This window comes from Aspergillus welwitschiae (genome assembly GCF_003344945.1).
Source record: "Aspergillus welwitschiae strain CBS 139.54b unplaced genomic scaffold BDQ94scaffold_29, whole genome shotgun sequence".
Taxonomy (NCBI): domain Eukaryota; kingdom Fungi; phylum Ascomycota; class Eurotiomycetes; order Eurotiales; family Aspergillaceae; genus Aspergillus; species Aspergillus welwitschiae.
Window position 1 is genome coordinate 157,625 of NW_020798723.1, and position 20,812 is coordinate 178,436.

Below are 20,812 nucleotides of genomic sequence, written 5' to 3' on the forward strand. Positions count from 1 at the left end.
GAGGTGATGGGGCATGTGTGTGCAGTGAGGAAGTATGCTGGGTGAGACCTTGGGACGAAGAACCGAGTTATAGGGGGCGATCATGGCTATTGAAGGGGGGGGCCGGCGCAGCATTTCTTTTCAGCTCAGATTCTGGATGATGGTATGTATGTCCATGGTGGTTGTTTGTGGGAGTAATCTATTGATGGAGACGATACTCCTGCAGGGTATAAAGCAAGGGTTTGTGTGCTAGATCCATCCAACCTCTTTGCAATCAACGAAGTCGTGATGTCCCGTCTGCGGGGAGTTGTTCGTGTTTCAGATGGTAATAGGGACGGTACAAGCTTTTCTGGATCAGTCAAGGCACCTGCAACACACAGTGTGCCTCAGGCGATATACGTGGGTAATGTTGTACGCATTTAGCAACAAGATGGCCATCTTGAGCAACTCCGATATGAGGAAGAACTGGTCTTGAGTGGGCGTAAGTCAGCCATTTCAATGTTGATCTCAGAGGGTAGACGCCGACACCAATGGGGGATCTCAAACATTGACAGTCGGGGAATAGCTGTATGCAAATAGAGGCTGTGGATAATATACAAGTGCATGGGGTCAGCATCTTCTCTCTCCTGGACCAAAGTAAACTTCATAGTGACATCCATCCATCTAATTATGGTCTAAATATCATTATGTTAGTAGATTTGGCTCAGCCCTGTCGCTGTCACGCTCACACGTTTCGACATCATGTATTGCTACGCGCACCAAATCACTATAAGTAAGAGTAGTCAAAGAAGCTTTTATTCGTAAACCTACTCTGCTTAGTGCTATTACTGGGCTTAGATGATCCTGACTGGGACAGAATCTACTACGGTTATGTGTGAGAAGTCAAGTACAGGTTTTCAAACCAGTCATGTATAGCATACTCACTCACACCTTGACATTATTTGCGAATGCTTACTCTTACATCCTTTCCCAACTTGATGGGCCAGAGGTATTTCTATATTGATACAGACGCGTGCAGGCATGTCTTTCGAGCGCGGGTTGGATGGATAATAGTTGGTGGGCTTAATCCCAGCAACCTCGACCTCTCCCTGTCAGTCTTTATCAAAAAGGGTTGGTGAAAGTAGGCGCTTCTTGACACAGATTAATCATATCTGAGTAGATCGGGCTGGAACGCAAAGATGATTAGAAACGTGGATACCCTTTGGGAACCGGAGTGTCAATGGGTCAAGGCGGCCAAATTGAACTATTCAAGGGCTGAATAAATAAAGACAAGGATGGAGATAGAGAGAGGGAGATGACAAAGAGAGGGTGGAAAGAAAATCAAAAGAGTACTCTAGTATAACGAATACGATGGAAGAAGAGAGGGGGGAATAATAAAAACAAAAAAAGAAGATGGGCCCGAACCGCGATTCGAACGCGGGGCCTCTCGCACCCAAAGCGAGAATCATACCTGTTATTTAGTTAGACACTGATAGCCGAGATAGGTTATATTTGAGGGCTGCTTACCACTAGACCATCCGGGCTCGTATACGTAATCAGGTGGCAAATAGAAAACAAAGCGTAAGAGAGGAAAGATTAAGAAAGGTTAAAACCAAAAAAGAAGGAAGATAGGCCCGAACCGCGATTCGAACGCGGGACCTCTCGCACCCAAAGCGAGAATCATACCTATGAATTTGTTAGACGATGAAGGTGGTGGAATGTTTGATTGGATAAAGCTTACCACTAGACCATCCGGGCTCGTATGTGGGGTTCTTTGCCCTTTTGCTATACATATATGAGGAAAACTCGGTCCATACTAGGTTTTTGTTGCCCTTGATGTGCCGTTGGCAGTGTTCAAATATATATGTTCAGGACTGCTGGAACGTTGAAAAAAATTCTGCGTCCGCTTTTCACTGGTTTTAACTTCATGATGCTTATTCATCGCCGTCGGCGACCAGTTTTTTTCCACGGCTACTGTGTGCCTATCGGCATTTATGTCCCTCAAGTTTCTTTCACTACTAGTGTAGTGAAAGCTTTTCGACTCACCCAGAAAGTCAGTTGGATACCACTTTTGGGATTGATGTTGTTTACGGCTCAGACTGGTCCTAAGTAGAAAATACCTTCTTTTATTACCTGTTACATGTCTAGCATCAGACTAGACTTCGATATGCAAATATACCTATACAACTTGTGATTTGTCCTATATGTAGTAACTTGATGGGCCGCTAGCTTCGCGCAAGAACATGGAACAGTACAGAACTGATTGACTATATTTACCTACTAGCCCCTGTGGAATTGGTGATATGCCACTTATTCATACTATAAAGATGTACTTTACGATCCTTCGTCGTGGTTAACACTTACTAGTCCTGAAATCGTATCTAATATGCTGGATATATATCGGTAGGTTTTTTAGTCTGCAATACATCAGTACTTAGTTGTATGTGCACCTGTATTCATGCGTTCAATCAGAATTGATGATGTAGATTCGTAAGAACCATTAATTGTGACAATGTTTACTTGAGCTTGCCCTTGATGGACCACTAAATTAGTAAAATCGTACATAACAATGAGAAGCTCTGGTGTCTGAGGAATCTGCGTGGTTTTCATATATAGACATCGGGGACGATCATCAATCGTCGCAGCTCAAGGCGACACTAAAACCAGCCCCGAAATCATTCATAAAGAGAAGAAAAGTTCGAGGCTTACATTCATAGCCCGTAGTATCTAGGGCATCGATGGTGCGACATCACACCGTTGATACCGAGCTTTCGGAAGCGGCCCCTGAAGAGCATCGAGGGTACTCTAGGCCAAAATAACTCCTGTGTTCAGCCTCAAAATAACGGCTAGAGCGTTAAAGAGGGCCTGTGCTTAATCTCACGTAGCAGACCATTTAGTCCCTCCAATAGTTTTGGCCTCAGGCGAATTGGTACCTCCATATTTCCAGAAACAAAATCCGGTTCATTGATGTACTTCCGGTGAATGTAGTCACGTCCCACCAACGACGATAAATTCGATAGTCCGCACATCTGCCGCAATATCTCTCTTGCCCTAAATCGATCAAAGAGTAGTGGGACTGCCTTGACGCCAATATCCGCCGTGGAATACAAGAGCGCCACGCTGTACAAGGCCATCCGTGTCTTTGGATGCCAAGATCCGAGTCGCTCTGTAAACAACCGAAAGATGTCCTCGGTACCAAACATGGCTGGCCAGTACATTCTTTCTCTGTTGTATGCTGTCTCGTGCATTGCAACATTAGTGTCCCATAGAACCTTCTCAATTGCCGACTCCGTTCCAACAGCCTCTGCTGCCAAGTCGAGCACACCAAAGGAAGGTGACAATTGCTCTTTCCAGCTCCAAACAAGGTGCAAGTTCAGAGCCGGACGATTGTTCTCGGACAGTACTTGTTGGAATTCAGCACTGTCACCCCTGTTTTGGAGAACGGCCCTTAGCACGATCACTCTAAAACAGCCATCAACGTATCTGATGATGGATGGATATGAAACTCCCTCCAGGAGGCATATGATATCACCCAACTTGAACAACTCCACTGGTTTCCTGATGGCCCATTTTACTCTCCGCACTTTCTTGTAGTCCTCCTTACCCGTCCCTTGACCAGTCAAGAGCACTTGCAACATGGTCTTCGTGTCCTGGTCTTCCCTGGTGACAACGAAACCCAAGATCCTTCCACTGCTCTGTATGCTCGCAAATTCCCTACCAGGCCAGGTCTTCACTGATATCTGTTCATTCAAAAGGAACCAGATTAATCGTTGAAAGAGTTGCTCCCAGGACAGCTGGTAGTTGGGTAACAGGCCAGGTGCTTCATGAGAATCAGAGCTCAGCCCCAGTAAAGCATAGATTTTGTCATGCAAGATAGAGGCTTCGTTTGTATGATGCATATCAATCAACTCGGATAGGAAGAGCTTCTTTATCGGATACGTTCCATATTGAGGACGAAAGATTGCTCCACGAATCAGATGTGTTGTACTCATCACACTAGGTCCAGCATACCGACTATATGCTTCGATGCCCGTGGCAAATGTGTAACCGCTCATTCTGACAGGACCACACAGAATCTGAATATTCCGAGCGAGGCCCACCTCTTGGAGGATCTGTTACCTCTCCTTAGACATCAGATATCGCTTCGTAAAGAGCAAGAGGGAGAAGACGGTGGGCATAGCGTAAAATTACTTACCCACATGCGATAAAACCACCCCCGAAGGAACAGATTTTTGATACCCTCAATGGGGACGCTTCCTGATGGCAGATTGGAATCCTCTCCAGAATACCTTGACCCTGCCGCGACACGAATGGCTTCTAACGCCTGAGTACTATCATTTGCCTCCTCACCCAACCACACCATCACCTGGCTGGCCTGCTCATATATGCGCGCCATGTTCTGGATTTGCTTCTCCTTCTCTCTCATATTGTTCTGGTCGATGCAAATTGCGTCGACCCATAATCTCCGTTCAACTCTATGGCCTCGAAGCCTAAGGAGTGCGGAGTGTAGATTCTTTCCTACGGAGAAAGCCTGGTTGTTGATTGAGATGTTACACTGTCCGTCCGCCTCATCTCCCCACACGTATGAGAGGGCGTCGTACTCTTGGGCAATATCGTCCCGAAGAGAAAGGTTGGAAAGCTGGCATTCAATCGGAGCGGCTCTGTCTTTGCTTGGAAGCAGATGGAGTATGCGGGTGCTGAAAGGCCCTTGATCCAGAGGAGAATATTCAAAGACGGGCATGGTTGAGAATAGTAGTACTTCTTTTGGTTCACTTGACGGGATGAAGGTCACGTAGTGTGGTTTATGAGCACTCTACACATGCAGCACAGCCGTCCACATCCTCCAGCGTCAATGATGCAGTAGGTGGAACGCCTACCGAATCCGTATGAGCCTGGTGTGCCGATAATGGTGCGTTTCAGAAGCCGTTGGTATATGCCGACCGTGTGGAATAAGCCAACTAAATGTACTTGCAGAGGAAGCTTCGTGCACCTCATGATTCAGTAAAACCCTCGACTACCTGTCCTGGCCAGATTGGCTGGCTGAGTCTTCGCTTATCCTTGGGTACCCCGCCATGAACAACGCATGAGTTTCCCGTCCTGTAAGGATAACTTCGTTGACCACATGAAGCCTCTATCGAGATTAAATTATGCCCGCAGCCTAAGAGGAGTACCTATAACTGGCCGCGGATGCCCACTGACAGGACGGATGAAGGCATGAACCGAGAGCGGGGTTGACACTTGTTTAGCAAATCATTCAGCATATTGTTGAGGATGCTACTAGCAACGGGTTAGATTAACATCCTCATTAGTTTGATTAGTGCGGCCCCGAGTAACGCCGTTACCACTGAAGAACCAAATAGGAGAGAAGTATCCCATAAAGTAACGGTGTTGGCCTGGGGATCATATCGGGTAACATTGGCTCGCTTATACTTTGGCATTTTTTTTTTTTTTTTTTTTTTCAATTTCCTGATGCATCCGTACAAGGTTGGTGGACTAGTAGCTATTCATAACATTGGTCCAATTAATCTCAACCATGAAGTTATAACTTACAATAGATAAATTGTAGGAAAACGTGATTGATTGACTAATAATGCCCTTGTACAGCGATTCAAGGCGATGTGGACGAATTGTCTCGGGAATCAAAGCAGTTGGTCATCGACTATCCTGCCTGCTTCGACTACTTTAGAGTAATGATTAGATACCGATAATGTAGTAGTATAAGGGGGCATGTGATGAGCCACGGATAATCTCATGGCCGCGATAGCATCGAATATGCATTGAAGGTAGGTCACGTGAGACAAACTGGGGAAATGAAATTCGTCGAGACAAAACATCTGCAAGTCTAGATCTTAGACAAATAATGCAATATGAGGCAAGCCTGTTGTTTCTATGCTTCACCCACCCGGCCTGCTCTGCAATAATCCACATCTGCCTCATACTTAATAGATCTGAATAATGATCAGCCACAAGGTGGGCCCGGATGCGAGGCGCAGCAGCGGAGTAAATCCACGCCAATCCGATCTGGGCGAGTAGTACCGACTTTTGGTAGCAGTACTGATTCGGGCCCGATCCCAACTCACCTCTTTTTCTCACCGTGCGCTGGCCTTCTTTCATTCATTATTCCTTCATTTGTCGCTGCTTCTGTCTTTCCCGCACCTTCTCTCTGCCCAATTGTCTGCCATTGGGAGCCTTGTTGCTGTTAGGATTCGACTCTATCTTGAAACAGCGGTTCTCTCGATGTATAGATAGAGTGGTGTGTCTCAGTTCTGTGCCGGACCCATCTCCGCCCTTTTAAAAAGTTCCACACACTCCTTTATCAATTTCATTCGATCTCAATTCTTCATATATACATACACCCGTTGTTTGATATTATAGGGTGATCATCTATCTCCCTCGGGATTATTATCCGGGAAATCAGCAGGGGTATCCGATACCCAGCGCAGAGAACCATGTTGTATCGCAATGTTCAACGATCCGTGATCTCTTTCTCTTGGGTTGGCCTGCGGACGCCTCCCAGGACAACAACCACCACAACTACTGCTACCCGCATAACAACCCCCGCCTATCGACGGGGATTCTCACAGTGCCAGATTCGGAGAAATACAGATTCCTCCTCTTCCGAACAAAATGCCACAAAGGAAGGTAAAAGGCGGAGGAATGACGACTCGGAAGATGAACCTACTCTGCGATCGACGTTGCTGAAGATGGGGGAGTCTGCGGCTACTACTCTTGCTTCGATGGCTGTTCTCGGGTAAGCTATCCTGATATTTTATTTTTTTTTTCAATGATCTTTTCTTCATGCTAATGCCTGCTAGTATGGTTGGATACGCGTACCATCGGTACTACAAGTATCTTATCTTGGAGAAGATGGAAAATGCCTTCAAACCGGGTGATCCGGCTCTCGAGCTGGCCGGTGTGGAAGACGGAAAGCACCAGTCTACCTACGAGGAGCATTGGGTGCATCGCGATGAGCAAGCCAGAATGGATAGAATCATCTCCGGTAATGCTGGTGGTCGGTATTACCTGCTCGTGGGCGAAAAGGGAACCGGAAAGACGTCGATGCTTCTAGAGGCGATGCGCAAGATTGATGGCGAGGGTTGTGCCATGTTCGAAGCCCATGCTGATCTCGAGCTTTTCCGGATCCGTCTGGGAAAGGCTTTGGACTATGAGTTCCACGAAGAGTAGGCCTACTACAATTTTATTCTCTCATGTGTGCATCAGGTTGCTGACGCCACTTGAACAGCTACATCGGCAGTCTTTTCAGTATCAAGGGCCCTCGGGATACTACCGCTCTCCTTGATATTGAACGCGCTTTCAACAAATTGGAAAAGGTTGCTCTTGCCAGAAGACGCAGCAAGAAGTCGCCTTTGGTCTTGATAATTAACAGCGCGCACCTGATCCGAGACGATCACGATGGCCAGGATCTGCTTGAGGCGATCCAGCAACGGGCCGAACAGTGGGCTGCAAGTGGTCTGGTGACAACAGGTAAGCTTTATTACAGATCCATACATCTATATTTGAATATTGACGGAAATAGTCCTGAACAGCGACGAGTACTGGGTCTATGAACGCCTGAAGAAGTACGCTACCAGAATGGAGGTCATCCCCGTGCGGGATCTTCCTAAGGATCGAGCAATGGAAGCCCTGAGGAAGTACCGCAAGCAGTACTTTGGCCAGGAATTAACCCACGAGGAACTTGAGGAGGTGTACAATCTCGTCGGCGGACGATTGTCCTACCTCAACCGAGTTGCCAAGGCCCTAGACTACAAGAAGCTCTGTGAGAGCATCTGCGAGGCCGAGAAGACGTGGTTCCTCAACAAGTGCTGGATCCTGGGACCTGAGATGGACGACGATGTGATGGACCAGCAGAAGTATGCTGTAAGTGCAACCTCTGGCGATGACAAAAGACCGGCGCTCTGACCGAGATGTAGTCTGCGGCAATGGTGCTGGCGAAAGCACTTGTGGACAAAGGAGAGGAAATGGATAGGACGTATGATCCGAAGCTGGGCCACATTCTCCCAGAGATTCCTCTCCATGAAGCGCGACAGATCATGACGCGCGCGGACTTCATCCAGAGCTACGACCACGAGAACATCTTCACAATCGACTCGCGGGCCATGGTGCGTGCGGATTCGGTGCCTATGCAGAATGCATTCAAGGAGATCTGTGGCTGGCCAGGATTCGACGAACACCTGGAAGGCACTCTTACACGCATTGGAGATATTGAGAGCTTGGGACGTACTCGGGAGCTGACGATCAAAGACCTCTGGAACCAGGGCAAGTATCAACTGGTCATGCGGGACCACAAGGGTCGTGAGCAGGGTGCGGCAGAGTTTTCCGTTATGGAGAAAGAAGAGGAAAAGGAGGATAACTGAAGACCAGGTACGGCCTGGTGCGCCTGTACGATGTATAAGAAGATGGAGGTTCTCTGAGATTAAGTTGATCTCGGAGGAAATCTCTGAGTGTACTACTACTACATGTGCCACATGGTGGGAAGGTGGCTTGGCTGACCCATGTATTTAAAAGATTCGATTCAAAGCCACTTACGATTGTCTTATAGAATACCAACTGACTACCTCTATTTCTTGGGTCTTTGGGATTCCTTTGGGGGGCATCGTCACCGGTGACATCATGGCCAGAGTGCCTCTCACCGCCCGGCAGCTCATTCTGGCCATCGCATCATCCCAGCCTCATCTTTATTTCGTTGCTGTCATTTTTCCTCTCCTCGCTTTCCTCCCCTCTTCTCTTTCTCCCCTCTTCCTGATCCCTCCGACCCTGTCCATCACACCATCAATTCATATATCCCCTAAACAATCCCACCCACTAACAAAACAATGGCTCCCCGCAAGAAAGAAGTCCTCTCCGCGGTAACAGCAGCCGACGATGACACCGCCGAGAAGACGACGCGCCAACTGCGTCACAAGACGCGCCTGGACCGCATCCACCCCGCCGTGCGCTTCATCCTCGCCGTGTTCGGCAGCTTGGCATTGAGCTCGACGCTTTTCTCCCTGACGACGGGGATCACACTCGGCGAACTAGGCCGTGTGAGCAAACACCTCGAGACATGGTGGGAAGTAGGAGGTCTGATGGCCTGGAAGGCCGTCGAGGTCGGACTTGCCTGGATCATGGGCTTTGACGGTATTCCTTCATCCCCGTTTAAACCCCATATAATCATTAGCGAAAACTAATACATTGATATCAAGGCCGCGACGTCCTCTCCTTCACCTACCTCACCCACCTACCCACCTTCAGCCTCCTTTCGACCTTCTACAGCCTGCGCCCAACCACGATCCTTACCAGCTACTTCATTACTCTCCTCTCCACCACTCTGCCCTTCGTCCTCCTCCGCAACCTCACCCCTCTCCACTCCTTCTCGGATTCCACGCGCATCCCTAACCGCTCCATCCTCAACGACCGCCCGACAACCATCTATACCACCATCGCCGCGGCTGCCATCTTCACCGTTACTCTCTCCCTCAGCTACGCCACGCCCTGGCTCCCCACCACCCTCGTCACCCACTTCCAAGACATCCCCGACGTCACCGCCATCCATGCCGGTCCCGCCGCTCTCCCGGGCCTATTCCTTTCCCTCCTTCCCGCTGGCTTGGCGGCGCGCGATTTCCTCTTCGCCAGCTCAACGGGTGCATCCTCCAGAAACTCCAAGAAGAATAGCAACAACAAAAACAAGGAGGGGACATCCAGCCCCGAAGGCGAGTACCTGGCCTACACCGTCTACCGCAAAACATGGGGCACCCTGTCCCGCAAGACGCAAGTGCTAGTCTCCCGCACAGTCCTGCTGGCAAGCATGTTGTTCGCGAACACAGTCGTGCAGGTCGCAGGGACAGTGAACCAGGTGGACGCCGAGGGCGCAATGGTCTGGGGTGCGGTGTGGGCTATCGCGGCGGGTGTTACGGGCGCGATGTTTGGATGGATTGAGGCCGTGGATGGAGTATAGTTCCATCGATTCATGCATCAACAGGTTGAGGAAAATTAGTTCTTTTCTGACTGATTTAACATGTTAGTTGGTGTTAATTTCTTCCTGCTGACTCTTTTCTTGTTTCCCATACTTTCCCTTTCTTTTGGTCCATTTCTTCCGGTTCACTGGGATGTTCAATGCGAGCTGAACATGTGAGCAAGAACAAGATCTTCCTTCCGGTTATTTTCCCGCTGTCAGTTAGCCAGTCAGTTAGTTATTTCTCCGAAAGCCAACCAACCAGCTAGCTACTTAACACCCCTGCTTTTGTCGCTTCTCGGTTGCTGTTTATTATTCGTTGTTTGCTTAGTCCATTTCAATTCTAGCCGTGGCGTTTTGCGAAACAAAAGAAAGAAAGAAAGAAAACACAAAAAGGTGGAACCAGGAACAGGGATGTGGAAATTGAGAAGAGAAGAAAAAATTAAGGTTTGGTCTGAGTATCAGGATCAGGGTCAGGAACAGGGACAGGGTAGTCTATCTATTGGGGTCAGTGTTTCGGCGGCGTGTTTCAAGTTGATGTGTTTCAGCGGGTGTGTGTGGTCATGGTCTTATTTTTGAGGTTTGTTGATCCAGGAATTGAGGTGATTTATTTGGTGCGATGGTGTGTCTGGTCTGCATTTTAGGAGGAAATGTTAACGATGTTATGCTTTGAATGAATACTTGTTTATTACTTGGTCATGATTATTATGATTGTCAAGTATACCGTTGGTTCAATGATTAATTATAGTTGATGGATTTCCATGGTGCTGAGCAGGGGGAATCATCTAGTTCATTAAAGTTGGAAAGGAAAAGCTAATTACACAATGCCACACTCCAATGCATCTATCGACTTTTTAAAAACGCTGCGTTGGCATATTAGAGACCAGGGGCAAGGCACGTGGACTTGCTTTCTCATGGAGAAATGGGGTCAGATTGAAGTATAAATGTCTGGAGTTTGAAAGTAGGAATAATGAGAAGCGACAAAGTTACCGCATCTCCATTCCACTGGCTACCCCGTCAGGAGAGTAGATCTCGCGGTGGAACGGCTTGACCTCATTCTTAGGTAGCAGCCATCCTGGATGGAAGATGTTAAACACACCCACAGCTAAGACCATCATAATGCCGTCCAGGACAATGAAGTACCGTTCGTGCGTGATCAAGTAGCCAGACCACCCCTGCGACAGCTCGATGGTTCGATAAATACTCCGGATGTAGATGCAGAGGACAGAGAAGATCATCGCACCGAGAAGAGGGATGATCGTGCCGGTCATGGTTTGCAAGATCCGCATACGGAGAGTGCGACGGACGAAATCAGCGGCGAGGAAAACAAAGACCGTGATAGACGCCAGCTGGAACACGATACCGGCGACCATGGTGTGCGTGCCTGGAGCAGTATCGCCGTTGACCTTGTTGACTTCCATCGACGCCATGCCACCACCCACAGCCTGGACAACCAATGAGATGATATCGCAGGTGACGAAAATCCAGAGATAGAGTTTCGGACTCAAAATTGAGGTCTCGGGCCCCAACAGGTGGATGAAACGGCCCAGGAGCACGTAGATCCCGGCGGTAAAGAAAGTGGGGGCTAAAGAGAGAAAATTAGTATCTGTTTCATGAATTTGATATGCGTGGTCCTGCTCGCGTACCGATGATCAAGGTAGAGATTTGCATGAGAAAGGCGGTTCCATTGTATGGACATTCAGCAGACCAGGTACGTGCTGCCCAGCCCAGGACCTCCGCTGTAATGGTTGTGTTAGCGTATGGTTGGAAAGGACTCTTGCAGGAGGGGTTCACATACTGATACATCCAAGAACGAAGACAGAGCACCACCAGGTCCTCTTCCACACCAGCTGCAATGTATGGAGCAACATCGACAGACCGAAGAGGACACAAAATACAATGCCCGCAGCCAGCGAGGGGACGTAGCCATATGAGGTGCCGTAGCCATCGATCTTTGCATGGCAGCCATAGGTCAATTGTTTCTTGAATTCATATTCTGCAGTAGTATTAAGGCCCGACATATTGGCGCAAATGGAAGGCCGGGGTGGTCGAGACCCAGTATGTCGAGGAATATATGAGGAGGTCAAGTGCGTCTGTGGATAGAGTAAGGAGAGAAGGCGATTTTGAGGCAGAGAAGCACGCTGCAGATATAATGTACGATTAGGAATTAGAGAACGAATGACACCGAAGAGGCAGGCTGAGCGCTAATCGAGCTTAAAGAGGGGTTGAGCTATTTGCTGTTGGACATAGATATATGCTCATGAATATGCACGGGGTACCAATCGGCGAAAAGAAAAGGGAAAACAGGGCACCAGGAAGGAAGAGGCTGTGCCTATAAAGAAGAAGAAAAAAAGGAAGAACTGTGATAAGAGATTCTTCCAAACTCTGCCCCATTACTCTATTCTCGTCCGTTCAATAGTGATCCCCATCCTCCTGACTGCCCGTCTCTGGGCGCCACCTGGAACAGCGGAGACACCCGTTGCAGGGAGCAATCTGATTGAACCTCATGGGGGTTCTCAGGGCCTGCCTTGCAAAAGCAAGCACTTCATTCGGCTAATAGACTGGCGAGACCCAAAAAAGAGTTGGGGGACGAGATGATTCCTCGCAAGGTTCGCTCAAAGAGGTTTAGTGCGTCTCGCATGAAGCCGGTAACTCCGGCCATTCTCCATCAGTCGGTTTCGCGATAGAATTTGAACAGACACCTCCCTAAGACGATCATCCTGTTGTCGCCATAAGGCAGCTCATCTGATAGGACCCTTAACTGTCAAGGATTGTGTTTAGGACCGTTATGCCGTGTCATTGCTGGACTCGAATCAATATATGCCATGCAGCCCAGGCAGTGATGCATGGCCAAGACCGATCGGGAAACATGGTCCCGGGAGTCCGTCCGTCCACCAGCAATAAGGAACCGTGATAAGTTCTGGGACGGGATCGGGACTATAATTAGGCCCGATGTTAGGTGCTGAACATCAATGGGAACCTGAAGCTAGGCCTCAAACAGACACGATGGGGTGGGAAATGGTCGTCATCATCATCATCATCATCATCATCATCATCATCACCATCACCACCATCAACTCCAGGCAGGGAGAGCAAATTGAACATATGAAATGAAATGCAAGCGACAGACTAATTGATCGGGAGTCACATGCAGGGAAGGGCGGAGAACCTTCCTGCAACGGCAAGAACCAAATACGGAAGGCGCGACTCCAGCGGAACCCCGCTGCCCGCCTCAGGCATCAAATCAATACTTACACATCCTATTGACTCTCTCTCTCTCTCTCTCTCTCTCTTTTTTTATATCTCACTTTCCCCCACGCAGCCTTCAACCGCCAGGGTTCAGCCTTGCGCATACTAATCACAGTATTTGGCACGTCACAGCAAGACTCAGGATCACTCACATCGAGTCTAGCCCCTTCCGTGAGAACCTAGGTGTCAAAATCTCTACGGCCGTATGCTATGGCTACGTTACTATTATTCCTGCTCAATCGACATGGCGCCCCCAGAAACTGGAGAAAGACAGACAGTTTGAAATTCGTTCTTCCCTAACGCTAATAATAGTTCATGTCTTTTGAGTGCTTCACGCTTAGATCATCTTCTTGACTTTACTCATTCGCTATCCTTATTCAAAGGAGGGCATATCATACGTATCATCCGGGTCTGTGCACCGTCAGCATGAGCATCATTCGACTGGTCCACGGCAGGTGAAGCTACTTACCTTTGCGGTTGGCCAGAATGTATTTGCGTGTCTCCACGATGTTGTGGCCGAATTCGCTGACCAGTTCGTGCTGCCGAACTTGAACCTTCTCATTCCGTCTGGACGCCCCGATCACGGCTGCCTGCGCCACGTGGTATCGTGAGACGCGGTTCAGCAACATCATATCGAACGGCGTCGTCGTGCTTCCTTCCTCCATGTATCCTTCTACTGAAACTCGGTCCAGGCGGGGCCGCCCAAAGAGCAGACCTTTGAGCTCGCCCGGGTATCCGTGGTAGTTGAAGTGTATCGGCCGGTCCGAGCCAAACAGACTGTCGAAAGCTTCGGTCGTCAATGCATGTGGATGTAGACCTTCCTTCTCCAGAATCATCAAGTCGGTCACATTGACCACACGCACCCGGAGTTCTGGACAACGCTTGCGGAGGATGGCCGCCGCGTAGATGACCTCGAACATCACCTCTACTCCAATGCCAACCAGCACGACATCCGGGTTCAGCCCATTGTCGGTACTACAGAATCTCCAGATCGATGCGCCGGCTCGGCAGTGGCTCTCTGCTTCCTCGGGGCTCAAGTACACGGGAGTTGGCTGCTTTGAACCTACCATGAGGTTGACGTAATTTTTCGACTTGAGACAGTGGTGAAGGGTGGTCAAAAATGTGTTAGCATCAGGTGGCAGATAAACTCGCGCGGCGGTGGGCTTCAGCCTGAGCACAGCTCCGATAAAGGAGGGGTTCTGGTGAGAGAATCCATTGTGCTCCTGACGAGCCCACGTACTCGTTTCGATATAGTTGATGCTACTAACCGGCTTATGCCAGGTCGTCTCTTGAGCCTGTAATGGCAGCATCCGTTAGTCTTGGGAGATGCAGGGAGAAGCACAGCAGAAACATACCATTTTGTTGAATTTGGCATATTGCACCATCATGGTATGGATGATTCCCAAGAAGCTTTCGTACGATGGGAAAATGCCCACCCGGCCCGTCAACGTGTATCCCTGCATAAAGCCCTGGCACAGGTGCTCACTGAGCACTTCGATGACGCGGCCGCCTTTAGCATTCGAGAATTGATCCCACTGAAAGTTCCTTCCCGTGTGCGCCAGTGCTGCATCCAGCTTGTTGCTCTCTAGCTCGTCTGGCGAAAATACACGGACGCCATGAGGATTTTGGGTAAGCACTTGGTCAATGAACTTTCCAATTGTTTTCATAGCGCTCTGCTGGGAGCCCTTTTCTACGCCAAACTTGCGCCAGTCTGGAAGATCGGGTGCCCTATAGCCCTTGTAGGCTTCTGCTCGCTGCCCAAGCTTCTTGGTGTCTTCCAGAGGGATCACTGACTTGATGTCGTCAATGATGTCTCCCGTCTCAGTGAAAAGTTCGTGCGGATTATACGAGGACAGCCATTTCTGCAGAGCTTGAAGCTCCTCTTTATCCTTCTTTGCATTAGGTAGAGGAACCTGATGTGAGTGGAAAGATCCCTCTATGAATGACCCGTGGAGCTCTTTAGGTCCTGACCAGCCCTTCAACAAAGTTAACAGAAATCTAAGGTCGGGGCGGATATAATCATACCTTCGGTGTGCGCAAAACAATCATTGGCCATCTAGGCTTCATTATTGGCTTGCCGGAACGCGCCGCTTTTTGGATCTTGTGGATCTCCTCAACTGCCCACATCATAGAGCTATGGAGATCTGCGTCGATGTCATCCAGGTTCTCAACAATGCGCACCTGGTATCCATAACCAGTGAAGAGGGAGACCAACTCTTTGTTGTCCATGCAGCCATAGATGGTGCGCTCGCTGATCTTAAAGCCATTAACGTGGAGAATCGGCAGGACGGCACCTGATTCTGCGGGGTCAATGTACTTGATTGCATGCCAGGACCTGTCTGCTGTCAGATCGTGCTCGAATGGGGAGTATTGTTTAGGTGCTTACGTCGCGGTAGGACCGGTTTCTGCTTCCCCGTCACCAACCACGCAGGTGACGATCATGTCGGGATTGTCCATAACAGCACCAAAAGAGACAGCCAGCGCATAACCCAGTTCACCACCTTCATGGATCGCACCGGGAGTTTCCGCATTGATATGGCTTGAAGAAGTTAGCTTGGCTTCAACCAGATTCACAACAACAGTCATACCTTGGTAGTCCAGCACTTGTGCTGAAGGTCGAGATGAGCTCATGGAGACCATCCATGTCTCGTGAGTAGTGGGGGTAAAATTTCTCTAAAGAGCCCTCAAGCCACAGTGAGGCCAAAATAGCTGGCGCGCCGTGGCCGGGCCCGACGACATACAACATATCCAGATTATGCTTTCTGATGATGTAGTTCAAGTGAGAGTATACAAGAATCAACCCGGGACATGTTCCCCAGTGGCCTGTAGATATGTGAGCGGAGCTTGCGCTGAGGACAGCAACGAGAGACTGGCTATACTAACCAAGAAGCCTGGGCTTGATGTCCTCATGCTTTAGATTCTGCTTCAGCAGCACATTGTCTTGGAGAAAGATCATTGCTTGCAACTAATTAGTGAATGTAGGCCGAGTAGCTAGGGACCCTCGATCTCACCAGCAGCGATGTAGGCCGCTGCACGGCGGAATTTCAGCAGGGCATTGTAATCAGTTTCCTCCAAACTCGTCTCTTGAAGTTTGACCTGCAATTGATTGACAAGATCGGGAATGTGTGAAGGCTCGGCCTTGGGATTCGGCCTGTCGATGACCTCTCCAGGCATGATGAGTTGATAGATGTAGATTGGTCAATCGGTAAAACAAAAGGTAGTAAATCCGTGGAACTAAGTATCAGGGTCCGTTCGAGATCCAGGGTCTATGGAGGGGTTAGATCTAATAGCACGTGGAAACAAGAGAGTCCAGCCCAGTTTCTGCAACTGCCAAAGAGAATAGAAGAAAAAGAAGATCACACCACTGTCTCTGCATTGATTCAAATAAGAGCAGGGAAGCGAGGTGGTGAAGTTGTTCTCCGAAGACCCCTGGCAATACGTCACCCGGGGAGTGACATCACCCGCCGTCGCAACCGGGAATTGAGCTGCCACCACCAACAAGCATCAACCCACGACTTCCGAGATCATGACCTGACAGGGATCCAGAAAGGCTATAATTTGATCTCTTTTTCTCTAGCAGTTAGCACACCAACTTATCGAGTCCCCGTACCCAATTGCTCTGCAACAAAATGGCGCGCAAATCCATCCTCTCCGTCAATGCGGGATCCTCTTCGGTCAAGCTTACCTTCTATACCTACGAGAAGACTCCCAAGGTCATTGCTGCAGCTCAGGTCTCTGGTATCACCGCCCCACCAGCAAAGCTGAAATACACCAGTGGCGACAAGCAACACAAAGAGGAACTCAAGGAAAGCATCAGTACTCCTCAAGATGCCTTCAAATTCCTGCTCCAGCGCTGCATCTCTGATCCCGAGCTTTCCGAAGTCGCCAGCACAGACGATCTAGCCTATATCTGCCACCGTGTGGTGCACGGTGGAGACTACGAAACGTCTGTTGTAATCACTGACGAAACCTATCATCACCTTGAAAAATTGGAAGACCTAGCTCCATTACACAATTACTCCGCCTTGGAAATTATCCGGCATTGCAGGAAGGAGATTCCATCCGTCAGGAGCATCACCTTCTTTGACTCGGCGTTCCATCAAACCCTCCCCGAACACGTCAAGACCTACCCCATCGACCAAAAGATAGCCAAGTCCAACGGGCTTCGGAAATATGGCTTCCATGGAATCAGCTATTCGTTCATTCTACGCTCCGTAGCCGAGTTTCTGAACAAGCCTGCTGACAAGACCAATATCATTGCAATGCATATCGGAAGCGGTGCTTCTATTTGCGCCATTAAAGATGGTAAATCAGTTGATACCACGTGAGACTCACAGTTTTATCGTCGAAGACTTATCCATACTGACATCGATTCACACAGGATGGGACTCACGCCCCTAGCCGGACTACCAGGCGCCACGCGAAGCGGTGACATTGATCCATCGTGAGTTCCAATATTATTTCTCTGTCCGGAAAAGAGGCTGACCAGTATTCCAGCCTCGTGTTCCACTACACCAACGATGCAGGCAAACTTAGTCCCGCCAGCACCAAAGAAATGCACATCAGCACGGTACGTATCGTATACAACTTCTGAAGAGTACATTCAGCTAACCCATGACCAGGCCGAAGAAATCCTGAACAAGAAGTCCGGCTGGAAAGCCTTAACCGGCACCACCGACTTTGCTCAAATCGCCGTCGAGAACCCGCCGACACGGGAACATAAACTAGCATTCGACATCCTCGTTGACCGCATCGCCGGCTACCTCGGCAATTACTTTGTGAAACTAGACGGCCGCGTCGACGCCTTCGTCTTCGCAGGCGGAATAGGCGAGAAAAGTGCGCTGCTTCGTAAAGCAGTTACGGAGAAGTGTCGCTGCCTGGGATGTGCGGTTGATCCGGGGAAGAATGACAAGGGTGCGGGGGATGGGGAGACGGTAGTGGATATTTCGAGGGGTGATGACAAGGGCCCTAAGGTGTTGATCTGTCAGACAGATGAACAGGTGAGGCATAACTATATCCCTACTCCTTTTGATGATGATGCTCGATTTGCATATAAACGTGCTGCTAACGACGGGAATATATAGTTCGAGATGGCATATGGATGCGTCAATCAGTATGAGAGGCCGTAGACAGCTAACCAGCTACCACCTTATCAGGACAGACAAAGTATCTACTTACGAAGTAATGAATCGAAAAAGGAAACTCGTTACAAGACTCCATACCCGATGTAGGTATCCCTTTTCTCCCAGGCATGTAGGCTCCTGTACAAAAATAAAGTTCATTTCGCCTTTCACTTTACTATCTAAGTAATAGCCTAGCCCTTACTAAGTAGTACAAACTATGAGAATCTTCAGCTTACTGGATTGAGGGGAAAGAAGTTATGAACGAGAAACACATCACCCGACAACAGCTGAGTTGAAAGAATGAACTACCCAACGAACCATAACATAACATTCCAATCACGTTAGTCACCGAGGAACCCGAATGAATGGTCTAGTCCAGATTCTATCAGCCAAGCAGCCAACATTATCATCTGTTGAAAGTAGTAATGACAACTGAACAAAGAATCGAGATATTAGTTAGTTACCTCGGCACTCTCTCAACATGAACTACTGTATACTAAGTATATACCCTATATCCCTGCATTAACTTAACACCGTTAAGTATAAACCCCGCTTACTACTACATACTATGTTCCCCGTACGCTCAGTACATAATCAGTATACCCTGATAATTGAATCTCACTGGCACACGTAGTGACTCTACAAGTAGAACCTTAGGTTTGACATCTACCAGCCAAGAACCGTCCACCAACAAATAAGATAACCATAACTACTAGCTCCTACACTCAGACACTCGACAAGATCAAGCCATCCCTATGTCCCTATCACTATCTATCCCAAATATCAGAATACGAGCATGTCTCACAGAGCGAAGTAGAGAGTGAGTGAACCCGGGAATCACATCACATCACACATCAATCACCACCACCCCACCCCGTCGGACCCGACAGTCTGGACACTTCCATCAGGGATTCAAAGGGGTGACCTGTGGTGGCGTGTCCGTGTAAAACCTTCCGCGGAAATAAGTTTGTAAATTGTCAAAGGGAGAAGTTTAAATCTGAATCATTCAATTCACTTAGTTAACTAGTTAGTAGATAAGAATGTGTAGAATGCAGAATATTAGTGGCAATATTATGGTGTTGGGAGGTTGTGATTGGGTGGTTAGTTGTGTCTTTTTTTTTTCTTGTTTCTCTTCTCTTCCCTTCTTTTCATTTTGTTTTCTAGTGGGGGCTTTTCGGACATAGTCAAAGAGAGAGAAATTGGTTGGTGTTGGGTTGGTAGTAGTAGGATTGAGTTGGTAGATATGATGGACGATGACCCCGTGGGTGTCAGTCTTACTTACTCACTCACTCATTCACTCACTTCTTCAGACTCTGATAGGAGAATACAGTAGTCAGACGGACAGTCGATTAGAAATCCTCTGTATTTGTCGCTTTGTTCCCTCCCCATCAGCTGATAGAAAGAAAAAGAAAGAAAATCAGAAAAAGCAAGAATGAATTAGTTCGACCCGCGGAGTTGGTCACTCTTCTCCGTCTGACAGGATAAACTAATACTCTGGTCGTACTTTTGATAAAGAAAGAAGGAAAGAAAGATAGATGCACGATTATCGCGTCACTCCCTCATGCAGCTAGAGGGTTAGCTGGGACACTGGTCTAGACGGGGCGGCCGCTATCCATGTATAGCAACACTAAGCAAATAATAATGATAATAATATAATAATAATGATAATAATGCCCCGGTTCCATTATAGAGATAGGTACGGAGTAGTAACCTGGGGTTTTTACTCAGTAGTCTAGACTATTATGGAGTAACTACAGTAAGTACTTCTGACGGCAGACATGGATGTTTCTTTTTGGTGGAGCATCAATGTGGCAGCTAAGAATACATCCGAACGGGACGGGATGTGTAGTACTCCGTAGTATAGCTGCTATATGCCGTGTGAAGAGAGAGGATCAGTGGATGAGGGCTCCACTGACAAGGAATCCAGCATCTACCTAAACAAGTATATGTCGCAAGGTCTACACAAATCGCGTAGTGCCTAACCATTCTAGAACTTTCTCAATAAGATCAATGCTTCATGGGTAGAGAGTGGAGGCGGATCGCCTCATCTCGGCGGAGATGTATGATCTCTCACTTGCGCCATCATCTCCGGGAGATAGGTAAGTAGTAGGTTTACTCAGCTACGGAGTACTGTAAGAATGATCTGATCTATCTATTCATTCACTAACTAACTGACTAGCTTTCTTCAGGAAGAATATTATTAGCCAGGAAAAAAAAAAAAAAAAGAAGAAAGAAAGAAAATAATAATGCCACTTTGCTAGCTGGGTCCGCCACGGAGGCGACCTGAAGATCATCACTCCGAATCGGGAAGTCTGTCAGATGGGATGGGAATGGATGCATGGACCGGCCCCTTCCTTCCCTTTGGGACGGACGGAGGGTCGCTCAGCGTCCAGACTAACGATGAGGCTGACGGACGGGGCAAGGCGATCATCACGCATCAACCCGGTGGTTGCTGATGGTGGTGGTGGGTGGCTGAAGAACAAAAAGAAAATATGGTGTGAGTGTATGTGTTGAGGTGATACGGGGGGGG

At 48.5% G+C, this 20,812-nt stretch overlaps 6 protein-coding genes, 1 non-coding gene and 1 pseudogene across 8 annotated transcripts; 2 read left to right on the forward strand and 6 right to left on the reverse strand.

The window, feature by feature from the left end:
• Positions 1-826: 826 nt before the first annotated feature.
• Positions 827-1,527, reverse strand: BDQ94DRAFT_148560 (uncharacterized protein). The gene is made up of 2 exons (XM_026767213.1): positions 1,486-1,527; positions 827-1,429 (listed from the first exon to the last, which is right to left on the reverse strand). The coding sequence occupies exon 2, from the start codon at positions 1,425-1,427 to the stop codon at positions 1,227-1,229; it is 201 nt and encodes a 66-aa protein (XP_026623522.1). The 5' UTR covers positions 1,428-1,429; positions 1,486-1,527; the 3' UTR covers positions 827-1,226.
• On the reverse strand, positions 1,375-1,502 carry BDQ94DRAFT_t209 (annotated as a pseudogene). Its single transcript has one exon. The product of its transcript is annotated as a tRNA-OTHER (tRNA).
• Positions 1,528-1,589: 62 nt separating the features above from the next.
• BDQ94DRAFT_t208 lies at positions 1,590-1,716 on the reverse strand. The gene has a single exon. It is a non-coding gene; the product is annotated as a tRNA-Asp (tRNA).
• Positions 1,717-2,804: 1,088 nt separating this feature from the next.
• Positions 2,805-4,699, reverse strand: BDQ94DRAFT_161282 (HET domain-containing protein; the record flags this gene model as incomplete). The annotated part of the gene is made up of 2 exons (XM_026769360.1): positions 2,805-4,070; positions 4,154-4,699. 2 exons carry the CDS (start codon positions 4,697-4,699, stop codon positions 2,805-2,807), a joined length of 1,812 nt encoding a protein of 603 aa, XP_026623523.1.
• Positions 4,700-6,756: 2,057 nt separating this feature from the next.
• Positions 6,757-10,125, forward strand: BDQ94DRAFT_181157 (ATP-binding protein; the record flags this gene model as incomplete). Its single annotated transcript, XM_026773833.1, has 6 exons — positions 6,757-7,139; positions 7,202-7,443; positions 7,496-7,836; positions 7,890-8,280; positions 8,812-9,096; positions 9,162-10,125. 6 exons carry the CDS (start codon positions 6,757-6,759, stop codon positions 9,911-9,913), a joined length of 2,394 nt encoding a protein of 797 aa, XP_026623524.1. The 3' UTR covers positions 9,914-10,125.
• A 505-nt stretch (positions 10,126-10,630) lies between these two features.
• On the reverse strand, positions 10,631-12,541 carry BDQ94DRAFT_148564 (RTA1 domain-containing protein). Its single transcript, XM_026767214.1, has 3 exons — positions 11,709-12,541; positions 11,557-11,649; positions 10,631-11,495 (listed from the first exon to the last, which is right to left on the reverse strand). The coding sequence occupies exons 1-3, from the start codon at positions 11,929-11,931 to the stop codon at positions 10,897-10,899; spliced, it is 915 nt and encodes a 304-aa protein (XP_026623525.1). The 5' UTR covers positions 11,932-12,541; the 3' UTR covers positions 10,631-10,896.
• A 684-nt stretch (positions 12,542-13,225) lies between these two features.
• Positions 13,226-16,562, reverse strand: BDQ94DRAFT_67648 (putative phosphoketolase). The gene is made up of 8 exons (XM_026776302.1): positions 16,171-16,562; positions 16,043-16,117; positions 15,748-15,982; positions 15,546-15,698; positions 15,185-15,494; positions 14,515-15,135; positions 13,629-14,454; positions 13,226-13,570 (listed from the first exon to the last, which is right to left on the reverse strand). The coding sequence occupies exons 1-8, from the start codon at positions 16,331-16,333 to the stop codon at positions 13,533-13,535; spliced, it is 2,421 nt and encodes an 806-aa protein (XP_026623526.1). The 5' UTR covers positions 16,334-16,562; the 3' UTR covers positions 13,226-13,532.
• A 182-nt stretch (positions 16,563-16,744) lies between these two features.
• BDQ94DRAFT_148577 (putative acetate kinase) lies at positions 16,745-18,437 on the forward strand. Its single transcript, XM_026767215.1, has 5 exons — positions 16,745-17,483; positions 17,541-17,603; positions 17,657-17,729; positions 17,782-18,159; positions 18,244-18,437. The coding sequence occupies exons 1-5, from the start codon at positions 16,789-16,791 to the stop codon at positions 18,286-18,288; spliced, it is 1,254 nt and encodes a 417-aa protein (XP_026623527.1). The 5' UTR covers positions 16,745-16,788; the 3' UTR covers positions 18,289-18,437.
• Positions 18,438-20,812: the final 2,375 nt, after the last annotated feature.